The following is a 22288-nucleotide window of genomic DNA, read 5'->3' on the forward strand; positions in this document are numbered from 1 at the left end:
TATTTTTTTATGTAGCTTATAAGTGAATATAGTAGTGAATATATAATATATAATATATATAATATATATAATACATATAATATAGTGAATATATATATATATATATATATATATACATTATGAACTTAATATTTATTTTATATAATTTCTGTTTTATTTTTATGTTTAATTTACATTTATGAATAATATAATTAATGATCTAACAGATAATATATTTAATTTATTGTCTATGAATGATTTAATATTTAATATGATTAATATTTAATATTTATTATTAATATTTATTATTATTAATATATAATATGATAAATATTTAATTTGTTTTTTCATATATATTATTATAAACGTATAGGTTAATTCCGTTAGAACTCAGCTTTTCCATTTATAAGATGTATGCACCAATTGGAACGCTGTGTAATACAGAACATGCTATACTGTATTCTGATTAGTGCTTTCCTGCTGCCATCTACGAATACATATATTCGGAGTAAAGGCATTCCAAAAATTAATACCAAGCGAAACTTTGTGATTGAACAATATGTCTGGACGTGGAAAAGGCGGTAAAGTTAAGGGGAAAGTTAAGTCTCGTTCTAACAGAGCAGGATTACAATTTCCTGTTGGTCGTATTCACCGTCTTTTGCGAAAAGGAAATTATGCTGAACGGGTTGGTGCCGGTGCTCCGGTTTATTTGGCAGCTGTAATGGAGTACTTAGCTGCTGAAGTTTTGGAATTGGCTGGTAATGCTGCTCGCGACAATAAGAAAACAAGAATTATACCACGTCATTTACAATTAGCTATTCGTAATGACGAAGAATTGAACAAATTACTTTCTGGAGTAACAATAGCACAAGGTGGTGTACTCCCAAATATTCAAGCTGTACTTTTACCAAAGAAGACAGAAAAAAAAGCTTAACCTGATTTTTTAAACTTAAACGGCCCTTTTCAGGGCCCCCAATTAAATTCAGCTAAAGGAACAATGATCTCATAGTTCATAAGCATTTTAATACATATTTTACATATATTTTTAATTATTTTTGATAAAAATTTAATACGAATGAAATTTATATATCTATATTATATAAGACCTCAATATATATATCTCATTTATTGAAAAAAATTGTACAATTCAAAATTGTACTTATTGAATTACTGATATAGAAAATATCATTTGATTCTCTTACTAATAGAATCTTTCAAATCGTGAATTTCTAGTATTTTGATATAATTCTTATATGTTCTTGTAATGATTCAAAATATTCAAAATCGTTTCCTCTAAATTAATATATTTTGAATTAGTCACGTTCGCAGTAAATATGCAATATATCATTAAAATGTCATTTTATAAAATAGTTCTCAAAATGTTTTTTATTTATAAAGAAAAAAATATTTCAATTACGTTTATTTCTATATATATAAAAGAAAGAAATTAAATGTAGATGTAATGTAATGTAGATGAAATGTAAAAATTTTTTTTACATTTTTTTAGAGCAAAAACATTTATATAAAATAAAACAATTTTATTTTTACTATAAAAAAAGTTATATATTTAATATATTTAATATTGTATTGTATAATTTAATATTATATTGTATTGTATATATATTTATTTATTATTTATAATGTGAAAAAATTTATAACGAAAACGATGTTAATTTTTTTTACTATTTCAAGATATGGATAGTTTCAATAATTATATACTTAATTTATTAGTACTTGATCATTAATTCAAATTTATGATCCACTGTTATATCTTACAAAAAAAATATAACAACTTGGAATATACACAGTATATAATATAGATAGAAAATATTTTAAATTGGATTGAACAAGCGAGTGTTCTCAAGTTAAAAGAAAATTGTGGCCCTGAGAAGGGCCGTTTTTGCTGATCGTTGATAAAAACAATGATCTTCCATTTTAACCTCCAAAACCATAAAGAGTACGTCCTTGTCTTTTCAGAGCATATACGACATCCATAGCTGTTACAGTTTTCCGTTTGGCGTGTTCGGTGTAAGTAACTGCATCGCGGATAACATTTTCTAAGAAAACTTTCAAAACACCGCGAGTTTCTTCATAAATTAAACCAGATATACGTTTAACACCGCCACGACGAGCCAATCGACGAATTGCTGGTTTTGTGATACCTTGGATGTTATCACGAAGTACTTTTCTATGACGCTTTGCTCCTCCCTTTCCCAATCCTTTTCCTCCCTTTCCACGACCAGTCATCTTGAAATCTCACAACAGAATAACAAACTATGAAGTTCTGAATTCGTTTGATGTACAAATTTAGTTTTCAGGCCTTTTATATGTTCGAAAGGCTATATCCCCACCGTTTCAACATTAACCAATCAAAAGACACAACGTATTGAACCGAGGACATATATATGAGTGCTCCCATCTGCACATTCAAAGCATAGCAGATGAGAAGTTTATTCATTTTTGCAACGTAAAATGACGCGCATAAATCAGTGTAATAATAGAAATATAAAGAATAAATTTCGCTCGAAAAATAATGCCATTCAAGAAATATATCATTATCAAAAGAAGACGAAATTATTAATACCTAAAAAATCATTTAAAAGACTTATTCAAGAAATTATTCAAAATATATAAGGTAATTCTCTTATTATCTTATCTAAAAGAAGTGCTACCAATTATAAATTCATGTTGTTTTACACATATTTTTAATAGATACACATAATCATCTTAATTTTTATGTAATAAAAAGTGACAGACAGATTATATAATAATATTATCGTTTAACAATGTTTTCTTTGAATAATGTAGCAAATCAGTTTATGCAATATAATATAAAATAAAAATTTAATATTTATATAAAAAATTATTGCTTATAATATAATCAAATAGTGAACTTATATAAATTTTTTTTCTTTATAGATAAACCGATAAGAAATATGAAAACAAACAGAGTTTTCGATGTAAGAGCTATATCAAGTGTAAAGTAGCAACAATAATATAATAATAAAATATTATAATTTAGAACATTAATGAAAATATCTATTCAAAAAATTTTCAAATATTTTAAATAAATATTCAGTACTATACCAAGAACTTCAAGAAGAGAAGATTATATAAGAATATTAAAAATTACATTTTTCTCAGCTTTACGTCTTAAACTAAAGATATAATAGTTGGGATATAACAGATATTCAGGCATTTTTTGTAGAATCATCAAAAAAAACGGATATCGAAAGAATATATTCGTAGTAATAAAATTCGTGGTTTTAAATATATATTGAAAGATTAAAAAATTTATATTTTTAATACATGTATATTTGGAAGATATTGAAATTAATTATATTGCAGTTGAAAAAATCCAAAATATTTATAAATCGAAGTTTGAATCTTACGAGAATTACTGGCTAAATAAGCATACATATAATTAATATGTAATTCATAATCAAATCACATATTTACATATTCACAAATTCATGTTTTAATTGAATTTTTATGTATTTATTTTATATATTTAAACATTAATTCGATGAATTTGGGTAAAATTTTTTTATTATTGAAAGTTTTTAAGTTTATGTGTATTGATTATTTTATAAATATATATTAATATTTAATGTAATAGAAATACATGGATATTTTATATATTATATTTTTATATTAAAATTTAAAAGATTGAAATAAAAATTTACTAATACATATTACTTATAAATTTACTGTATATGCAAACATATATTTTTTTTAAACATACATAAAATATGAAAATATAGATCTTTAATATCCAATTTTTTCTAATAAAAATTTTGAATAAATTGTTAAGATTAGTTTTTTTTGTTTTTTAATAAACTTACATATGTTTTAAATGCAAAAATCATAAGTGAAATTATAGAAAAAGAAATAGATAAGTTAATATTTGAAATTTTATCAAAATTTGATACTTATAGGAAAAAATGTTAAGAATTAATGTTATATAATGTGAAATAATAATTTTTTATTTTTTAATTTTTTAAAGACTATTAATCTTTAATGAAATACATACTATAAATATTTTTTGATATTTTATTTAATGAATCTATTATATTTTTATAGTATATAGTATATATAATGTATAATTTAATTGTACATATTTTTTTATATAAGATATAGAAGTAATATAAGAAATAAGTTAATTATTTGTAATATCATATATTTATTTGTAAAAAAAAAAGTAACATTAAATTTCATTCATATTTTTAAAATTCAATATTGAATTCCTATTTATACTTAATATTTATTTAAAACAATTTATTCTTTATTCTTATTCATAATAAAAAAGAGAAGATTTATTATTATAAGAGAACTATTAAAAATTCATAATTTGTCTTAAAAATTCAAAAGTGGTTGTAGTATGGTACATATATATATATATATACATTATATATGTATATATATATACATATATATATGTATATATAAAATTCAGAATACATATTATATATTTCAGGATATCCGTTGGCAAAATACGTTGCCATACTGTAGAACTGTCCCTTTTCCAGTTAACCATATGGCGGCGAACTGCTCAGGTCAACGAAGGGTTTCCCCTTCTTCTAACACCAGGTGTGTCAGTTGAGTGTTTTCTGAGAACAAAAGATCCACGAACAAAGCATTCATTTTAGAACCTTCTTTTTTTATTCGAACTAATTAGTTTTGTTTCTTCTTTGTTGAATATTAAAATTACGATTCAATATTAAATAAAATATAAAAATTTTTTTGTATTAAAAGAATCTCAAAGAAATTTATATAATATGATATATAATTTATATATAATTTATATATACAATATATATTTCTTTTCTAAAATATGCAAAATATTTTTTTTAAATCTTTTGTGATTTACCGAACTTTAAAATTTTGTATGACATATATAATTGTATATGTGTATAATGATATATGTGTATGTGAAATAAATATTTTGTAATAGATATTTTACAGAATGCAGTTCGTTTTTAATCACCAGATTATAAAAATATAAAAATAAAATAAAGATTTCGAATTATTTTTATATGAAAATAAAAATATTAAAAAATTTATTAAGTTAATAAAACGTGATGAAAAAAATAGAAAAATTCTATTCAATTATAATACAGTAATTCTTATTCAATTTAATAAAAAATAAATAATAAAAGAGAAGAATTTATTGGATAATTAGATATTATAAAAAGATCAGAAAATCGAAGAATTTTATTTCTTAGATTGTTAGATATGTATAAATATATTTTTAGAATATTATATAATATTAATAATAATATTATATAATATTAATAATATAAAGTATTATCTTATATATTTAAAAAAAAATTTCATGAATATTCATTGAATTGAATTTAAAAAAAAATATATAATAGAAATATGACAATAGAATTTAATTATATTTTTTTTTCGCAAAAATAAAATAATGATCATTTTTTATTTTTTGATCAAGATAATAATTTAAAAATTGGAGCATTATTATATAATTATTAAATTTAATTTTATAGACATAATATTATAAATAATTATAATATGAAATATATAATATCATTATCCGCTGATTCTATTGAAGTTATATTCAGTAATAGTATAAATATATTTTATTACAAAATTTATAATTCGTATAAGATTGATGATATATTAACATTTTTCAGAAATAAATATAACTTCTTTTATCCAATTAATGAATCCAATAGTGAATACGTCTATTTTCATAACTTACGATTTGAAAAGGAATTTTATTTTTCATTCAATCAAAAGATTATTATTATCTTAAATGTTTAATATAATTATTTAAAATTATATAAATATATAATAATAATTATTTAAAAATTATTTAAAAAATATAACTATTTTTAATGTTTTTAGCAAAAGAATTCTGAACAAAAAAAAAGCTTATTCATTTGACAAATGTTTTGATCATATGCAGCCGAAATACATGTTTCCATTATAATCCAGTATAATATAGAACATAATTTGAAATAATCGATAATAAAGTATATTTTAGTCTTTTTATTTCAGTTTTAATGAGATTGAATCTTTCTCTATTCTTTGATTCATTTTATCGGACGTTTCGCTAATGTATTTGTTATTTATGAATTGAATAAATCGAATGTTCCTTAAACATATAAGAATACAATTTAAAAAATTTAATTTAAGGAATACATTTATGCATTTAATAATTATAGATATTATATAATATTATTATTTTTTAAATTCAATTTATTCGATGTGAATCTTACTTCTGAATGGAATATTAAATAGTACATATAATAATGCGATATCGTTCATAGTTATTCTGTATTCAGGATATAATAACTTAATTAATATCACTATTTAATATTTCAAATTCTTAATAAAAATTATATATTATACTGTCATGAATATTAAAATCACAAGAAATTGATAAAATTCTAATAATCTATCAAATTTCTGTTTCTGTTAAAACTGATTTTATGGTTCCATCAAATTATAAGATTTTCCATTATCTTTCAATCATATATCATAGTCATAAATAAAAATTATAACATAGTCATATATGTCATCATAAATAACTTGATATTGTGTATTGATTTTTTCCGCGTTTATTTCATTTTTTTTTTTTTTTTTTTACGTTTTGCATTAAATATATTAGAAATGAAAATAAGCATTTCTTCTAAATGATAAATATATATAATATATATAATTCTAAATATATATATAAATATTTATGATTTGTATAATTGTTTGATAAATTCCATCCATTAATTTCAAAATGGTTCTTTATGCCGAAACAGAAAACATTGCAATTGAGAGCTAAAATAACTAAAATCTGACGTTGACTTATATCAAAAGAAAAAGAAGAAAGTCTTAATATTTATCAAAATCATGATGAATTATAATAAAATATATACATATTATTATTATAATCTAAAATTATCTATTCTTTCTTTACCTATACCTAATCTGACTACATTTAAAGAAAATGTCAATGATATTTTCATTGGAAAAGTATTAAATTTTAAATTTTAAAAGTTCAAACTTTTTTAAATAATTACAAAAATATAATTGAAACGAGATAAAAATTGATCGGGATTTTTAGGGACATTTAGGAACAGATAAGTATTTTTTTTATTATTTATATTATACTCTTTATTATTACTCTTATTTGTTTTGACCAAAACAAAATCATTTTTGTGCGAAATAAATAACTATAGAGAAGAAAATTTTTCTGCATTATAAAAAAAAATTAATATTATTTAATATTTAATATTTTATAAGTATGAGAATTTTAAAATTATTCTTATAGTTCTATATATATATATATGTCGTTTATTGTTTAGACATTCGACCTATTATAAACATCAAAAGTATTGATATAAGTCAACGTCAGATTTTCGTCCAATGAGAATTGAACATCAATATTTTCGGTCATGTACTTTCATATGATTGAAGCGATGCTGTTATTTCATTTGCTATAAAAGCAAATCTGGATTGAAAGAACTCTGTGAGACGAGTATAGATATTTTGTGTGTTCATATTTTGTCATATATACGTTAAGCAAATATGCCTCCTAAAGCTGTTGGAAAAGCAATTAAAAAGGCCATTAAAATCCCAAAAAATGTTACTATAAATAAAGTAGAAGGAAAAAGAAAGAAAAAAAGAAAAGAAAGTTATGGAGTTTATATTTATAAAGTATTAAAGCAAGTTCATCCGGATACAGGTATTTCGAGCAAAGCCATGAGCATTATGAATAGTTTTGTAAATGATATATTCGAGAGAATCGCTGCTGAGGCATCTCGTTTATCACATTATAATAAACGATCTACTATTACATCGAGAGAAGTGCAAACTGCTGTGAGACTTTTATTGCCCGGAGAACTCGCAAAACATGCAGTTAGTGAAGGTACAAAGGCAGTTACTAAATATACAAGTATAAATAAATGAGAAGATATTGTCTATTTTCCAGGCTTTAAAAAAACCGGCCCTTTTCAGGGCCACTAATTTTTTTTTCATTGGAACTCACTCATGTTCACTTCATTGTTAACATATCTAATATATTTTAAATTATATACGTAATAATATTACGTATATAAATAAATATATCTATTTAATATTTTTATTAAAAAAATATAATCAAATCGTAATCTGATAATATTTTTACTTATAAATTTATTTTAATTACTGTTATTAAAAAGGAAATTCATATACATAAATTTTTATTTTAATGTATATATATATGTAGAATGAAGTTTTAAATTTTATTTTTTATATTTTATTTCAATTTTGATTTACAATGCTATTAATTAATATTATTGTTAATAACATCCTAAATTTAAATTTTAATAAATATCATGAATATCACGAAATAATAATAATCTGTATTTCATTTATTTAAAATTTTATTTAAAAATAGATAAATATATTTTGTTATCATCTTGTTGTAATCATTTTAATACAATATCTAATTACGTATTTAGCTATATACTTAAATTATGTGATTAATTTTATTATTTAATTCAAATTTCCTTAAAACATTTCACTAAATTCAATAATATATGTACTATATTTAGCTTATTCATATTAATTGTTTTAAAATATTTATTTTAATATAACATAATAAATATAAATAAAATATAACATATAAATATAAATAATATAACATAGTTCATAATAAATAGTTCCATTGTATAAATGAAGAGTTATCATACGTTCAAAAAATATGGTGGCCCTAAAAAGGGCCGGTTGTAATTTTTAAAAAAAAATTGATGTTCAATCTTAATAACTTATCCGCCGAAACCATATAATGTTCTGCCTTGGCGTTTTAATGCATAAACTACATCCATTGCTGTTACAGTTTTCCTTTTAGCATGTTCAGTATATGTAACTGCATCTCGAATAACATTTTCGAGAAATACTTTTAGTACTCCACGTGTTTCTTCGTAAATTAAACCACTGATTCTCTTAACACCACCTCTTCTTGCTAATCGTCGAATAGCAGGTTTGGTAATTCCTTGAATATTATCTCGAAGTACTTTTCGATGTCTTTTTGCACCTCCTTTTCCCAATCCTTTTCCGCCTTTTCCACGTCCAGTCATTATAAATAAAATTCAACGTACGCAACAAGAGAAGTCACAATTCTCAATTCGAAATAATTCTTCTATATATAGTAAATGCACATCCCCCCACTATTTATTCAATAATCCAATCCAATTTCGTTAATGCATCCCCTCTTTTCGTTAATCACCAATCATAAGACTTCTCCCGCCTGAACTGAACAACCAACCAACCAAATGCTTGAAGCTCTTTCCCTACAAGCTATATAAACTGCATTCTCGATAGTAAAGTAGTATTTTTGAGTTGACCTGCACCGTGAGTTTGATATTAAAATATAATGGCTCGTACTAAACAAACTGCTCGTAAGTCAACTGGTGGTAAAGCACCTCGAAAGCAATTAGCAACAAAAGCTGCGCGTAAAAGTGCACCTGCAACAGGAGGAGTAAAGAAACCACATCGTTATCGTCCTGGAACTGTTGCTCTTCGTGAAATTCGAAGATATCAAAAAAGTACCGAACTTCTGATTCGTAAATTACCTTTCCAAAGGCTCGTCCGCGAAATTGCGCAAGATTTTAAAACTGATCTACGTTTTCAAAGTTCAGCAGTTATGGCACTTCAAGAAGCTAGTGAAGCTTATTTAGTTGGTCTATTTGAGGATACAAATCTTTGTGCCATTCATGCTAAAAGAGTTACTATTATGCCAAAAGATATACAGCTAGCACGTAGAATTCGTGGAGAAAGAGCTTAACTTGTTTTGACAGTAAAAAAAAAACGGCCCTTTTCAGGGCCAACAATTTTTCTTTCGAAAGAACAACTCCTATATTTACAATGTTCTATATTTATATATATTTTTATATATATTTTATAATTTTAATTATTTATATTGGCTCCTATATGTAAAAATTAATATTTTAAATATGAATGTAATTTCATTTCATAAAGACAAATCATAATAAATTTGCTTTCTAAATTATTTGAGATTGAAAATATATATAAAATATGTAAATATATAATATTTCTTGAACAATTAAATTATTTAAATAAGTAAAATATTTACATATTTAAATAATTCTCAAACTATTCATTATATATATATATATATATATACGCGAATTTTATTTGATAAATTCTGTATTCACATATATTTATAAATCATAAATTACGTTTTTATAAATTGAGTCACAAAATGAAATTATAAAATTATTTTTTCTTTTAATATATTATATTTTTTAATATAGCCATGATATACATATATAGCGAAGGCAAAAAAATAGGAAAACATTGATATATCAAATCATCTCGATTAATAATTATTAATATTAAATAATATCGATTTTTTTAAATTTGTTTTTTAGAATTTTAAGAATTTTAATGGGGAATTTTAATTAAATTTTTGTAAAATTTTTTCAAAAAGTTTTATTCAATTCAATTATATACAATAATTATATTTATATATATATATAAATATATATATATATATATATAATTATATATATTTTAAATTAACATTGCTCTGGAAAGATGAAAAAAATATTTAATATATTTTGTAATTGATCAATTTTCTATAATTTTTCATTTAAACTATATAAATCGTATAATACAAAGATCATAACTATCAAAATAAAAATTATTATCTTATATAATAGTTAAATAATGTTTTTATTTAATAGTTAAAATTTCAAATGGCTTGAACGAAAAATTCAAAATAAAACATGCGATTTACGCGGCATGTTAATAAAAATCAAATTTGTTATTGGTTTTTTAAATTTTCTTTTTAGTTTTTCAGTAAACAATTTATTCTAAAGCAATGAGGAATTTTGTTTTTTCAAAAATAATTTCAATTCAAAAATATATTCTACAAATTGTGAATTATATATATATAAAATTTTTAATTTTTTGTTCACGGTAGCATTTTAAGAATTAAATGTGTTATTAAAAAAATATTGTATGAAGTACAAAAATTTAATATGTAATTATATACATATAGAGGATATTCTGTTTTAATCTTTGGATGCAATTATTTCTTTAATTATAAATCATTTTAAAAAATGAAATTTAAATAGAATTTATAATTATAAAGCGAAACACTTTATAACGGTCATATAGTTAAATCTTTTATATGTGAGACACGTTTTTGAGATTTGAAGATTATTTTTGTTCTTTTTTTTTAAGTAGAATTAATTCAGTATTGCAAATTATTCGACTCGTTTTGTTGACTATATTATTAATTTGTATTATATAATTTGTATATAATTATTTGCGGAAATTCGTTTTTTCTTTAAAATTGATTTTAAATTTTCAATAAAAAAGTAAGGTTAAGTATGTTGATACATTTATCGAAAGAAATGATTATCATTACTATATTCATTCTATATAAATATATGTATATAGATAGTTTAATTAATAAATTATTATTAATAATGTCAACTTGTATTATTATTCATATCGATTAGCTTTTTTCTTTTTTCATTTTAATGTACTTGAAATGTGTATAGGATATCATTTTAAACAATTTTATCTTTTATAAATAACCAATTTTCGAATTATTCGCAAAAAATTTTTGAAAATTGTTACATTGTACATTGAGGGAAAAAAATATAAATTTTTTTAAAATTGTACTGACTTAAAATTGAATTTTTTTGGAATATTAGAAAGATTAGTTTAATAGATAATGTGTAAAAAAATTTTTTTAAAATTACTATTGATTTAATCATTGTATTAATCATTATTGACGTAATTATTGATGATAAAATTAAAAAAGATCATGATTTTAAAGACTTTTTTGTCTGAACTTATAATAAAAATTTAAAATATATCTTTTGTAAATCTAAATAAATTATGTACAAGGTGATTGGCCAATGTTTTTTGTTGATAACTCGTTAACAAAGCCGTAAAAACTATAAAGAAAAATATTGCTTGAAATTATCTAAAGAATCTCCAATTTACGGGTTTTAACATTTTTCAATTTCAACATTTTTGGCCTACATATACACAAAATTTCATTGAAATCAATTGATACATAAAAAAAATACTTTTTACAAATATTAAAAAATGTAAAAATTGATTATTAAAATTTTTGAAAATTGTGAAAAATTGCGAATTTATTTTTTATTGTGTACAGTTCATAGCAATGTCTTTTTAACATCTTTTCCTTTTAATATAGTAAATATTAAAAGAAAAATATTCAAATAGTTTTTCCAATTTAAAAAAAAAATCATTTCGTTTTAAACATGAATATCTTTTTCTCATTATATATGAATGAAAATCTATTTTCATTTCTATTATTTATTTATGAATTTAAAAAGAATTTTTTTTGAGACTTGGTGATTATAATTTCGGTCGCTTGTTGTTTTTTATTTTATTTTCTCATTCTGCGGAATGCTCATTATAAATGGATAATTAAGTATAACTATATATATATATATATATATATGTAGAATGAATATAATAATAAAGTAGTCACTTATTTCCGCATCAATCATAAATGTTATTGATTCGTAAATATGTCAAAATATACTTAACTTTACATTTTTATTAAAAATTATTATAAAAAAATAAATCACAAATTTAACATGTTCTGAAATGAGATTTAACCATATTTTTTTTTGAAATAAGTTTAAATAAATCTTATTTTTCAATTTTTGTCAAGTAATTTGTGAAATAAAAGAATATCAAAAATATCAAGAATATTTTATTTTTCAATTTCAAAAGAAAAAACACAAAAACAAAGTAATTTATCAAATAAGATAAATAAATATGATGTATAACAAACATAATTGTATTGTATGGATAGATACAGAAGTATGCATCTAATACTTCCATTATAATTAATAATATTGATATTTATGACATAAATCATTCTTTTTTAATATATATTTATAATTTTATATATATATTTATATTAATTATTATATATGATAATATTAATTTATATATATATATATATATATATATATATATATACATATATTTAATTTTATATATATTTATTATATATAATTAAATTATTTGTTTCAGTTAACTGGACTTCAAGTAGAAACAGATACAATTTTAGAAATTGCTTGTTTAATAACTGATGAAGATTTAAATATAGTGAGTGAAGAATTTAATATTGTAATTAATCAACCAGATGTAGTTTTAGAACATATGAATGAATGGTGTATGAATTTTCATACGAAAGTAAGTTTAATAAAAATATTTTTTTTATTTTAATAATTAATTTAAATTTATATTTTATTTTAAGAGCAATATTTTTTCAGTCAGGTTTGATACAAGAATCAAAATATAGTAAAATTACTTTAAAAGATGCAGAAGAAATGTTGCTTAATTTCTTGAAAAAATATATTCCTAGTCAAACTTGTCCTCTAGCTGGTAATACAATTTATATGGATCGTTTATTTTTACTTAAATATATGCCATTAGTCAATGATTATTTACATTATAGAATTATTGATGTTAGTACAATTAAAGAATTAGTCAGGTATTTACATTTATATTGTTTATATTTGTATATATTTAATATATGACATGTATGTATTTATTTTTAAAATTTTATTCTAGAAGATGGAATTTAAATAAAAGTGAATGTATACCAAAAAAATTTTTGCATCATAGAGCTCTACCTGATATTAAAGAAAGTATAGAAGAATTAAAATATTATAAAAAAAATATATTTATGTCTTCTATATAATGTAGTAAATAATTTGTCTCCTATAAATAAACTTTATTAAAACTTTAAAACTTTTGTCTATGATTATTTTTAAATAATTTTTGTGGTAAGTGCATAAAATTTACATTACTCAATTGTATAAGTATTTAAATTTCAATTGAAATTAATTTTATATATTATATCATATATTATATTATAATTTTAATATCATAAAAAATCTGAATCATTTTGATTTTGATAGAATATTTGAAATATTTAAAAATATTTGATATGTATTTATTATATATTAATATTAGATTTAAAATTTAATATGTTTTCAAAATTTTAGTAAAAGTCTTATCTTAATAAGACTTAAAAACTTATAGGAACTCAAATTTAAAATTATTATGATATTTATAAATTTTAAGTTAATTATATTAATTAAATTATGTCTATGATATAATATATATATAATATATATTTATTATATATTTATATATATATTATATATTATATTTTATATTTTATTATGTATTATATTATATTATTTTTATTTTATTTTAATTATTATATTATTATAATATATATAATTATTATATTATTATATATATATGAATTAATTTTTCAAAAAAATTCAAAATTTATTTAAAAAAAAGATTTTTTATTCAAAATAATTATTATTTTTTATAATTCTATTTTAAAATAATGCAGTATTTTTTGATATCAAAAATTTGATAGAAAAATTAAATTGTTCAATCATTTTTGTATTTTATTAACTAATTAAAAGTAGCAATATATTCATTATTCAAAAAAGATAATAGTTTGAAAAAGTAAAGTTAAAAATGTTCGAATATGAATGTATTAAATAATGCAGATTTCATTATATCTTTCATATCAGAAACATTTATGATCTAATGTTATCATGTAGTAGTTTTGCAAGATATTCTTCTTCGTCAACATATAAATTTTCCAATGAATTGAATATTCTTCCAATTTTTTATTTAAGTGAATTAATTGGTATTATATATATAATTATTGATATAATTTTTAATTGATAGTAATTTACAATAATTGTTTACAATTTGATTTAACAGTTTGTAATAAATTATACTTTTAATATTTCAATATTTAATATTTCAACAAATATTAAATTTTTTCAAAATATTGATGGATATCACTTCATTAAGATTTCATGATTTTCTGATTTTTATTTGAGATTGCCATAAGATATTCATTTCTTTGATAATAATTTTTTTCAAAGAAAAAAATTTTATTTTTTATTAATGCTATTTATTCAGAATAGAAAGATACATTATTCATTGATTCTTGTTAGTTTTATGAAGAATTCATCTGTTTCTTTTTGAATCTTTTCCATTTAATAGAATGATTGATAAATGATTTGAAATGTTATTATCTCTTATTATTTCATAGATTATTTTTGCATTATTTCATAGATTATTTTATGCTGAAAAATGTAATTGATGATAATTCAGCTAAAATAATTTCAGCTTTTTCCTTTGCAAATTTTCGTTTTGTAAAATATTTTGTAAATTTTTTTTTGTAAAATCACCCATTATCTTCTATCTAACTATCTTCAGTAAGTTTTCATACAAAGTTTAAATAATATATAAATCTAAATAATATATCAAGTTCAATAATATATCAAGACATGATGCAAAATCTATTATTGTTTTTTATTAATAACAAAGTAGAACCAGAAATTTTCGCAAAAAAAAAAAAAAAATTAAAAACATCAAGTAATCATTAGTTATGCATTGTCAATTAACTTTTAAAATATCGTATACAATATACAATACTAATTTGCATTTTTTTGTTATCTAATATCGTATCTGTTACTTTTAATGAAATTTATTTATTTATTGTTATAAATTTATTAATATATTAATATATATTAATATATTATTATATTAATAAATTGAATTTTATTTTTAATATGCTGATATTGCAAGATCAAATTTATACAAAGAGAAATAATTTATTAAAAAAAAAAATAATAAAAAAAACAAAAGTTACACTTTTTTAAAATGATATAGGTGAAATATTTATTATTTTATTGATATGAAAAAATGACTTAAAAACATCATTTTTTATTATTTGTATTAAAAAACGATATTATTGGATTAAAACTGAAGAGATGACAATTTAAATTTGGATCCATTTATAACATTTTCTATAATATATAATATAAATAGAATTGCTCTAAAAATTTTTTTTTGAGGAAATGACTATATAATTTCCACTTTATATTGCGTCATGTTACATCTTCATACGAGTTAGTTTACTGATCAATTCTTCCTTCAATTCTATCAAAATAGCAATAATATCTACTGTATGTTTAATATTTTATATTTCATATTTCAATGTATGTTTAATATGTCATATATGATATTTCATGGATTTCCATATAATTGAAGTATTTGTGCTTTTATTATGTGAATGTGTTTTAATATAGATATAATTAATGAAAAAATATAGAGAGTCATAAAATTGATCAGATGTTAAAAATTATATATTTAAAAATAAATATAGAATATAAATATAGAAACAAAGATATTATAAGGAGTTAAAAAATTCAAACTTTATTCAATATTGTATTACGATGCTAAATGCAACAAAATCAATCATTATCTAATATTTTAATTTATATTCATATTGTTTTCTCCAACTACATTGATGCTTATTTTATCTTAAACTAAATATATGCGCCTTTAATCATGTGTATAATATGAAGAGTTTTTGTATAAAGTTCGATATAAGAGACCTCTATTGGGATTTATGTGAAATATAAATTTCAAATCGTTCAACGGTTAATTTTCTGACGAAGCGTTTATATACAATGTGAAAGATAGTGACTTGTTATATGAAAAAAGAATCAAATAAAAACAACTAAAGCGATTAAAAGTGTTAAAAAAATTTATTTTACAAAAATGAATGATACACGTAATATGAAAAAAGAAAAAAAACAACACATACAAGTTTTTGTTCGTGTCAGGTAAATGCAATTTAATATGAAATAAGTTACAAAATTTTATTTTAATGTATAATATATAATATTATATTTATATTGTTTTATTTTATAATAGGCCAACGAATAATGTTGAAAAAATTGGAAAATCAGTAACGGTTGTTGATATACAATCTAATAAAGAAGTAGTTATTCGTGAAAGGCCTCACGATAAATTTACAAAAAAATTCACTTTTGATAAAGTATTTGGACCTAATGTGAAGCAGGTATATATTTCAATAAAACAATATTTCAGAATAGTGTAATTATTAATAAGAAATTTTTAGATCCAAGTATATAATGCAGTTGTTAGTCCTTTGCTGGAAGAAGTTTTGGCTGGATATAATTGCACAGTATTTGCCTATGGGCAAACTGGTACTGGAAAGACTTTTACTATGGAAGGAACTGATAATGATCCATCATTACATTGGCAAACAGTTGGTTTAACATTTTCTTTCTACCAATAATAATCTTGAAATAAACAACATAAAAGAATATATTATATATTGTAATGTATGCATATATATATACATATATATACACACACACATATATATATATGTATATATCTGTAAAACTTACAGGATACTACTGCTGGAATTATACCACGATCTCTAAGTCATTTATTTGATGAATTACGAGTATTAGAGGTACAAGAATATTCAGTGAGAGCTAGTTTCTTAGAATTATATAATGAAGAAATATTTGATTTATTATCTTCCAGTGATGATGCTGCTAAAATAAGGTAATTAACTTGTAATTTATTTATTTATATAATATTTTGATTTGTTAAAATTATAATGATTTAAAAGGATATATGAAGATCCAACAAAGAAGGGTGCAGTAATAGTACATGGCTTAGAAGAAATGACAATACATAATAAAAATGAAGTATTCAACATTCTTCAGAAAGGATCAGAAAAACGACAGACTGCAGCTACTTTAATGAATGCACATTCAAGGTTAATATTGGTACAAGATAATTATTTAGAATAGGAGTCATTGATTTTAATAATTATCATTGATTTTAATAATCTTATAATATGTTGTAGAATCAATATTTTAAATAATTTTTTTTTATAATGTAATCATTATTAAGTTTTTAAATATTTTTAACTATTTATAAAAATATTTTTAGTTCGTGATAAAATAATGCTGGTTATACTTAAATTAAATTTGGATTTGATAATAAAAAAATAATTTCAATATATATGAAATTTATTAAATATATGAAAAAAATGATTTGAGTTAATTTGACAAAGGTTTAATGGAGTTTCTTAAAAAAATCTAATAAATAATAAATTTTGGTTCATCTTTTTATCTTATTTATATATGAATTTTCTTTTTTTAGGTTGAAATCCAGTTTCAAAAATTAATTTATTATATTATCTCTGAATATATTATCTGAAACTTTAATATGATTTAATATGATTATGATTAATATTAAAATATTTCTGTTTTTGTTTTGAAAATTATGTATAAAATAATTATAATATTTATCTCGATTATATTTATAGGAAAAAGTTACTCAGAATTATATAGACTATGACAATATATTTCAATTTTGTTATATTGAAATATTATTATTGCAATTTATGAATTGTAGCTCCTATTCTAAATAATTATTTATATTTTAAATAATTTATATTCTAAATAATTATTTGTGCATCTTTAACATTTTGGAATTTAATAAATGTTATTAACATTTTAGTCGTTCCCACACAATATTTTCTATCACTGTTCATATAAAGGAAAATACTATTGATGGAGAAGAGTTATTAAAAACGGGAAAACTAAATTTAGTTGATCTAGCTGGTAGTGAAAATGTTGGAAGATCTGGTGCTGTTGATCGAAGAGCAAGAGAAGCAGGCAATATTAATCAATCGCTATTAACTTTAGGTCGAGTTATAACAGCACTTGCAGAGAAAACTCCACATGTTCCTTATCGGTAAAATTGATATAAAAGTGTAAAATTAAGTTTATAAAATATTTTCAAATTTTTATGTACTCCATTTATTTTTTATATATAGGGAATCTAAATTGACACGATTACTCCAAGAATCATTAGGTGGACGTACAAGAACTTCAATAATTGCTACAATATCTCCTGCTAGTATTAATCTTGAAGAAACATTGTCGACATTGGATTATGCACATCGCGCAAGAAATATTACGAATCGACCTGAAATTAATCAAAAATTTTCTAAGAAAGCATTGCTTCAAGAATATATTGAGGAAATTGAAAGATTAAAGAAAGATTTAATAGCATGTCGTGAACGAAATGGTATTTATTTAACTCCAGATAGTTATAATGAAATGCAATCTTTGATAGAATTTCAAAGTAAAGAAATAGAAGAAAAATTAAATCATATTAAAGCCCTCGAAGAATGCATGAATTCTAAAGAGGTAATTATTAGTTAAAATTTAATAATTCTTATTATGTTCTTATTGTGTTCTAATAATAAAAAAAATAAAAAATAAAATAAAAAAAATAATAAAAAAAATAATTATTGTTTTAGCAAATATTTATAGAACTAAAATTAAGAAATTCTGAACAAGCATACGAATTATTAAATGTAAAAAATAAATTGGAAAGCACAGTAAACACTTTAATGTCAACGTCGTCACGTTTAGCGATATTAGAACGAGAAAAAGAGGAACAAAAACATCTTGTTGAGAAACATGCATATACTGAAAATATTCTTTTATCACAAGTACAAACAGTTTTAGATGTTGCAGATATTGTCACTTCAGATGTGAATAAACTTCATGACAAAATTTTTCGTAAAATGTGAGTCACTTCTTTAAAATGGAATCTAGAATTTAATATTATACTTATGAAATAAATTAATATTTTGTTTATAGGCAAATAGGACAACAAAATAAATATCTTGGTCATCAATTTAAAAACAATACTAAAGAACAAATTAAAAATATAGAAATTGATATTACAACACATATCGAAAACTTAACACAATTCTGTGTATCTATAAAAAATCATATTGGTGATTATTAGCATTTGATAAAAATATTGAATTTTAAGCATAAATATAAATATTATTATATTATTTTTTCAGATGAGCAAAATATTTTAATTAATGGAGACATTGATCAGTCAATTCAAGTTATATCTCAAGATCTTGTTAATTTCAGGCAAAATATAATCCATGAGTTAATGAAAAATATAAATGATTCTGTATGTATAAGTTTAATATTTCATCAATTCTCATGATTATTATAATCAGATTTCATAATAATTATTTTAATATTTTTGTTTTTTCTTTTTAGTATTTAAAATACCAACAATGGTTTGAAAATGGAAATAAAAATATTGCAGACATGACAGATAAAAAAACTTGTATGTTAAATAATATTTCTTTCTATATTGCCCAAAAATTTCAACAATTAATAGAAAATAAAATAGCTGAAGACTTACAAGTTTTGAATGACGATGTTTCTCAAAATATCGATAATTTGATAGAATTTACAAAGGAAACAGTAACATCAATTTCTAAATATTCTATTGAAAAGCAGGATTGTTTAAATAAAAAAATATTAGAAATTAAAGAACATATTAAAAATATTCGACAAAATCAAAACGATATTTCAGAGAAACGAACAAATTTTATAAAGGTAAAAAATTTGCTTTAATGCGTAAAACAACAATGTAATTATTAAAAGCGTAAAAACATTATATTTCGATTACAACAGTCGATTTATGTCAATCTTAATGACTTAATAACAATTATGAATGATATAATATTAGAAATATATATATATATAATAAATAAAAAATGTTAATATATAATTTTATTTAATTATTAATTATTAATTATATAATATAATTTTCTGATTTAAATCAGCTAAATTTGAATGATTATATTGAAAAGATAAATGATTGTATTTTTATAGTTGAATATCTCTTTTTTTCTTTTAATCTATATATAACTTTATGAAATTAAAATATTATACTTTTAATATATCATTCTTTTATTTGCAGATGATGGACAATTTGCAATGTTGTTTCAATGAAGTACAAAAAGAAGAAGAAGAAGATCATTTTGCAACATGTAATATATTAAGTAGCATTGATGAAACTTGTGAGCTTATAAATAATCAAGCTTTAGATATATGCAAAATGAACATTGAAAAACGAAAAAGTTTACAAGAAAAACTTTGCAATGATCTACAAATAGTAAAAAAAGTAGTTTTTGAAGGAACGGATAAGGTAAAAGACATTAAGTTTTTTAGGCAAATTATTAAAAAATTAATAATTACTTATTGTCTATATAATTTGTTATATAATTTGATATTTATTTTTTTAAATAGTCCCAATTAATAGCCAAAAATGCTATTGAACAAGGTATAATATTAATAAACAAATTTCAAATGGATTTAAATAAAAATTGTGATACATTAATAAATTATAAAAATTGCGTGGAACGTAATATTGGGAAAATACAAAAAAAGATGGAAGAAGATAAAAGTCTTATTTTATCTGCAATTAATGTAAGTTTGTATATAAAAATATTTAAATTTAATTTAATTCTTAATTTTAATATTATGATTTTTAGGATGTATATATGAAAGTTTACATTGCTGGAAATGAATATGAAAAATGTCTAAATGATTGTAAAATAGCATTTATGAATGTATCTACAGAAATGAGTCAAAAACTTGAAAATGAAAATATTAATGCAACAAATATAAGCAGTAAAATTATTGTGGAAATACAAAGAATATTTGATCAGGTTGATAAATTCTTTACAGAAGATTTATATCGTGATATTCCGACAGGTATGATAAATTATTAATTATTATTTTATTATTTTTATGTAAATTTCATATATAAAATATATATGACAAAATTTATTTATTTGATTTAAATTGAATAGGTTTAACTCCCGCAAAAAAGGATTTTCAATATTGTAAAAAACTTACTAAAACATCTCCACATGGACAACTTCTTAAAAAATATAGAGAAACACTCAAGGATATTGAAGATATAGAAAATGAAGTAAGTTCGATTATATAAATTTTAAACTTAAATTTGATAAAATATTTTATTTATTAAGCATATCTTTTATTAGCCTATGAGCAATAATATACTTAAAGAAGAAGCTATAGATGCAAGCTGAAAAACAAAAATTAAGGAATTATTATAATATATATATACTATGTGGAAATATATTAAATATACATTTTTAAATTGTATTTTAACAATACGAAAAAATAAAATTAAATGTATCATATTATAAAAAAATATTTTTATAGATTTTTATTTTCTCCTAATTATTTCGAATTTATTTTTAATATTTTTTTATTTTCTAAAGTATTCATTTCTCATAAAGTTATGAAAATGAAGTGAAATGTATATAAATGTATATAAATGTATGTGAAATTAAATTTAAATATCAAAAAACCTTAGAAAAATTTTATGTTATTTAGACTATATTATTATTTATCACATTCTTAATTTAATACCGTTTTCCAAATAATTTTTTAGAAAATATAATATATATTATATTATTTTGATAACATTATCAAGAAAAAAATAAAAATTTATTCATTCATAAAGATTAATGAAGCTAGAGTGG

General features: G+C 20.7%; 7 protein-coding genes across 10 annotated transcripts; 5 read left to right on the forward strand and 2 right to left on the reverse strand.

Moving 5' to 3' along the window:
• The first annotated feature begins 538 nt into the window (after positions 1-538).
• On the forward strand, positions 539-913 carry LOC122720765 (histone H2A-like). The gene has a single exon (XM_043947719.1). The coding sequence runs from the start codon at positions 539-541 to the stop codon at positions 911-913; it is 375 nt and encodes a 124-aa protein (XP_043803654.1).
• A 783-nt stretch (positions 914-1696) lies between these two features.
• On the reverse strand, positions 1697-2231 carry LOC122720693 (histone H4). The gene has a single exon (XM_043947533.1). The coding sequence runs from the start codon at positions 2224-2226 to the stop codon at positions 1915-1917; it is 312 nt and encodes a 103-aa protein (XP_043803468.1). The 5' UTR covers positions 2227-2231; the 3' UTR covers positions 1697-1914.
• A 5296-nt stretch (positions 2232-7527) lies between these two features.
• LOC122720692 (histone H2B-like) lies at positions 7528-7908 on the forward strand. Its single transcript, XM_043947531.1, has one exon. It carries the CDS (start codon positions 7528-7530, stop codon positions 7906-7908), a length of 381 nt encoding a protein of 126 aa, XP_043803466.1.
• A 645-nt stretch (positions 7909-8553) lies between these two features.
• On the reverse strand, positions 8554-9069 carry LOC122720694 (histone H4). The gene has a single exon (XM_043947534.1). It carries the CDS (start codon positions 9057-9059, stop codon positions 8748-8750), a length of 312 nt encoding a protein of 103 aa, XP_043803469.1. The 5' UTR covers positions 9060-9069; the 3' UTR covers positions 8554-8747.
• Positions 9070-9343: 274 nt separating this feature from the next.
• Positions 9344-9866, forward strand: LOC122720761 (histone H3). The gene has a single exon (XM_043947710.1). It carries the CDS (start codon positions 9356-9358, stop codon positions 9764-9766), a length of 411 nt encoding a protein of 136 aa, XP_043803645.1. The 5' UTR covers positions 9344-9355; the 3' UTR covers positions 9767-9866.
• Positions 9867-11151: 1285 nt separating this feature from the next.
• On the forward strand, positions 11152-13744 carry LOC122720759 (probable oligoribonuclease). Of its 4 annotated transcripts, none has more exons than XM_043947709.1 (5): positions 11152-11337; positions 12730-12819; positions 13036-13197; positions 13278-13498; positions 13579-13744. In XM_043947709.1, the coding sequence occupies exons 2-5, from the start codon at positions 12775-12777 to the stop codon at positions 13706-13708; spliced, it is 558 nt and encodes a 185-aa protein (XP_043803644.1). In that variant the 5' UTR covers positions 11152-11337; positions 12730-12774; the 3' UTR covers positions 13709-13744. The 4 variants fall into 4 exon arrangements, with proteins under 4 accessions (XP_043803644.1, XP_043803643.1, XP_043803642.1 ...); XM_043947708.1 differs by having other exon boundaries at positions 11152-11327; XM_043947707.1 differs by having other exon boundaries at positions 11153-11327; positions 12668-12819.
• A 2738-nt stretch (positions 13745-16482) lies between these two features.
• Positions 16483-21875, forward strand: LOC122720674 (kinesin-like protein Klp61F). The gene is made up of 16 exons (XM_043947502.1): positions 16483-16679; positions 16771-16918; positions 16979-17128; positions 17276-17436; positions 17504-17653; positions 18403-18639; positions 18722-19097; positions 19211-19482; positions 19557-19696; positions 19769-19887; positions 19980-20324; positions 20692-20919; positions 21021-21200; positions 21266-21488; positions 21587-21708; positions 21782-21875. Exons 1-16 carry the CDS (start codon positions 16615-16617, stop codon positions 21827-21829), a joined length of 2964 nt encoding a protein of 987 aa, XP_043803437.1. The 5' UTR covers positions 16483-16614; the 3' UTR covers positions 21830-21875.
• Positions 21876-22288: the final 413 nt, after the last annotated feature.

Source organism: Apis laboriosa, unplaced genomic scaffold (assembly GCF_014066325.1).
Source record: "Apis laboriosa isolate Shangri-la unplaced genomic scaffold, ASM1406632v1 scaffold1321_cov151, whole genome shotgun sequence".
NCBI classification, from domain to species: Eukaryota; Metazoa; Arthropoda; class Insecta; order Hymenoptera; family Apidae; genus Apis; species Apis laboriosa.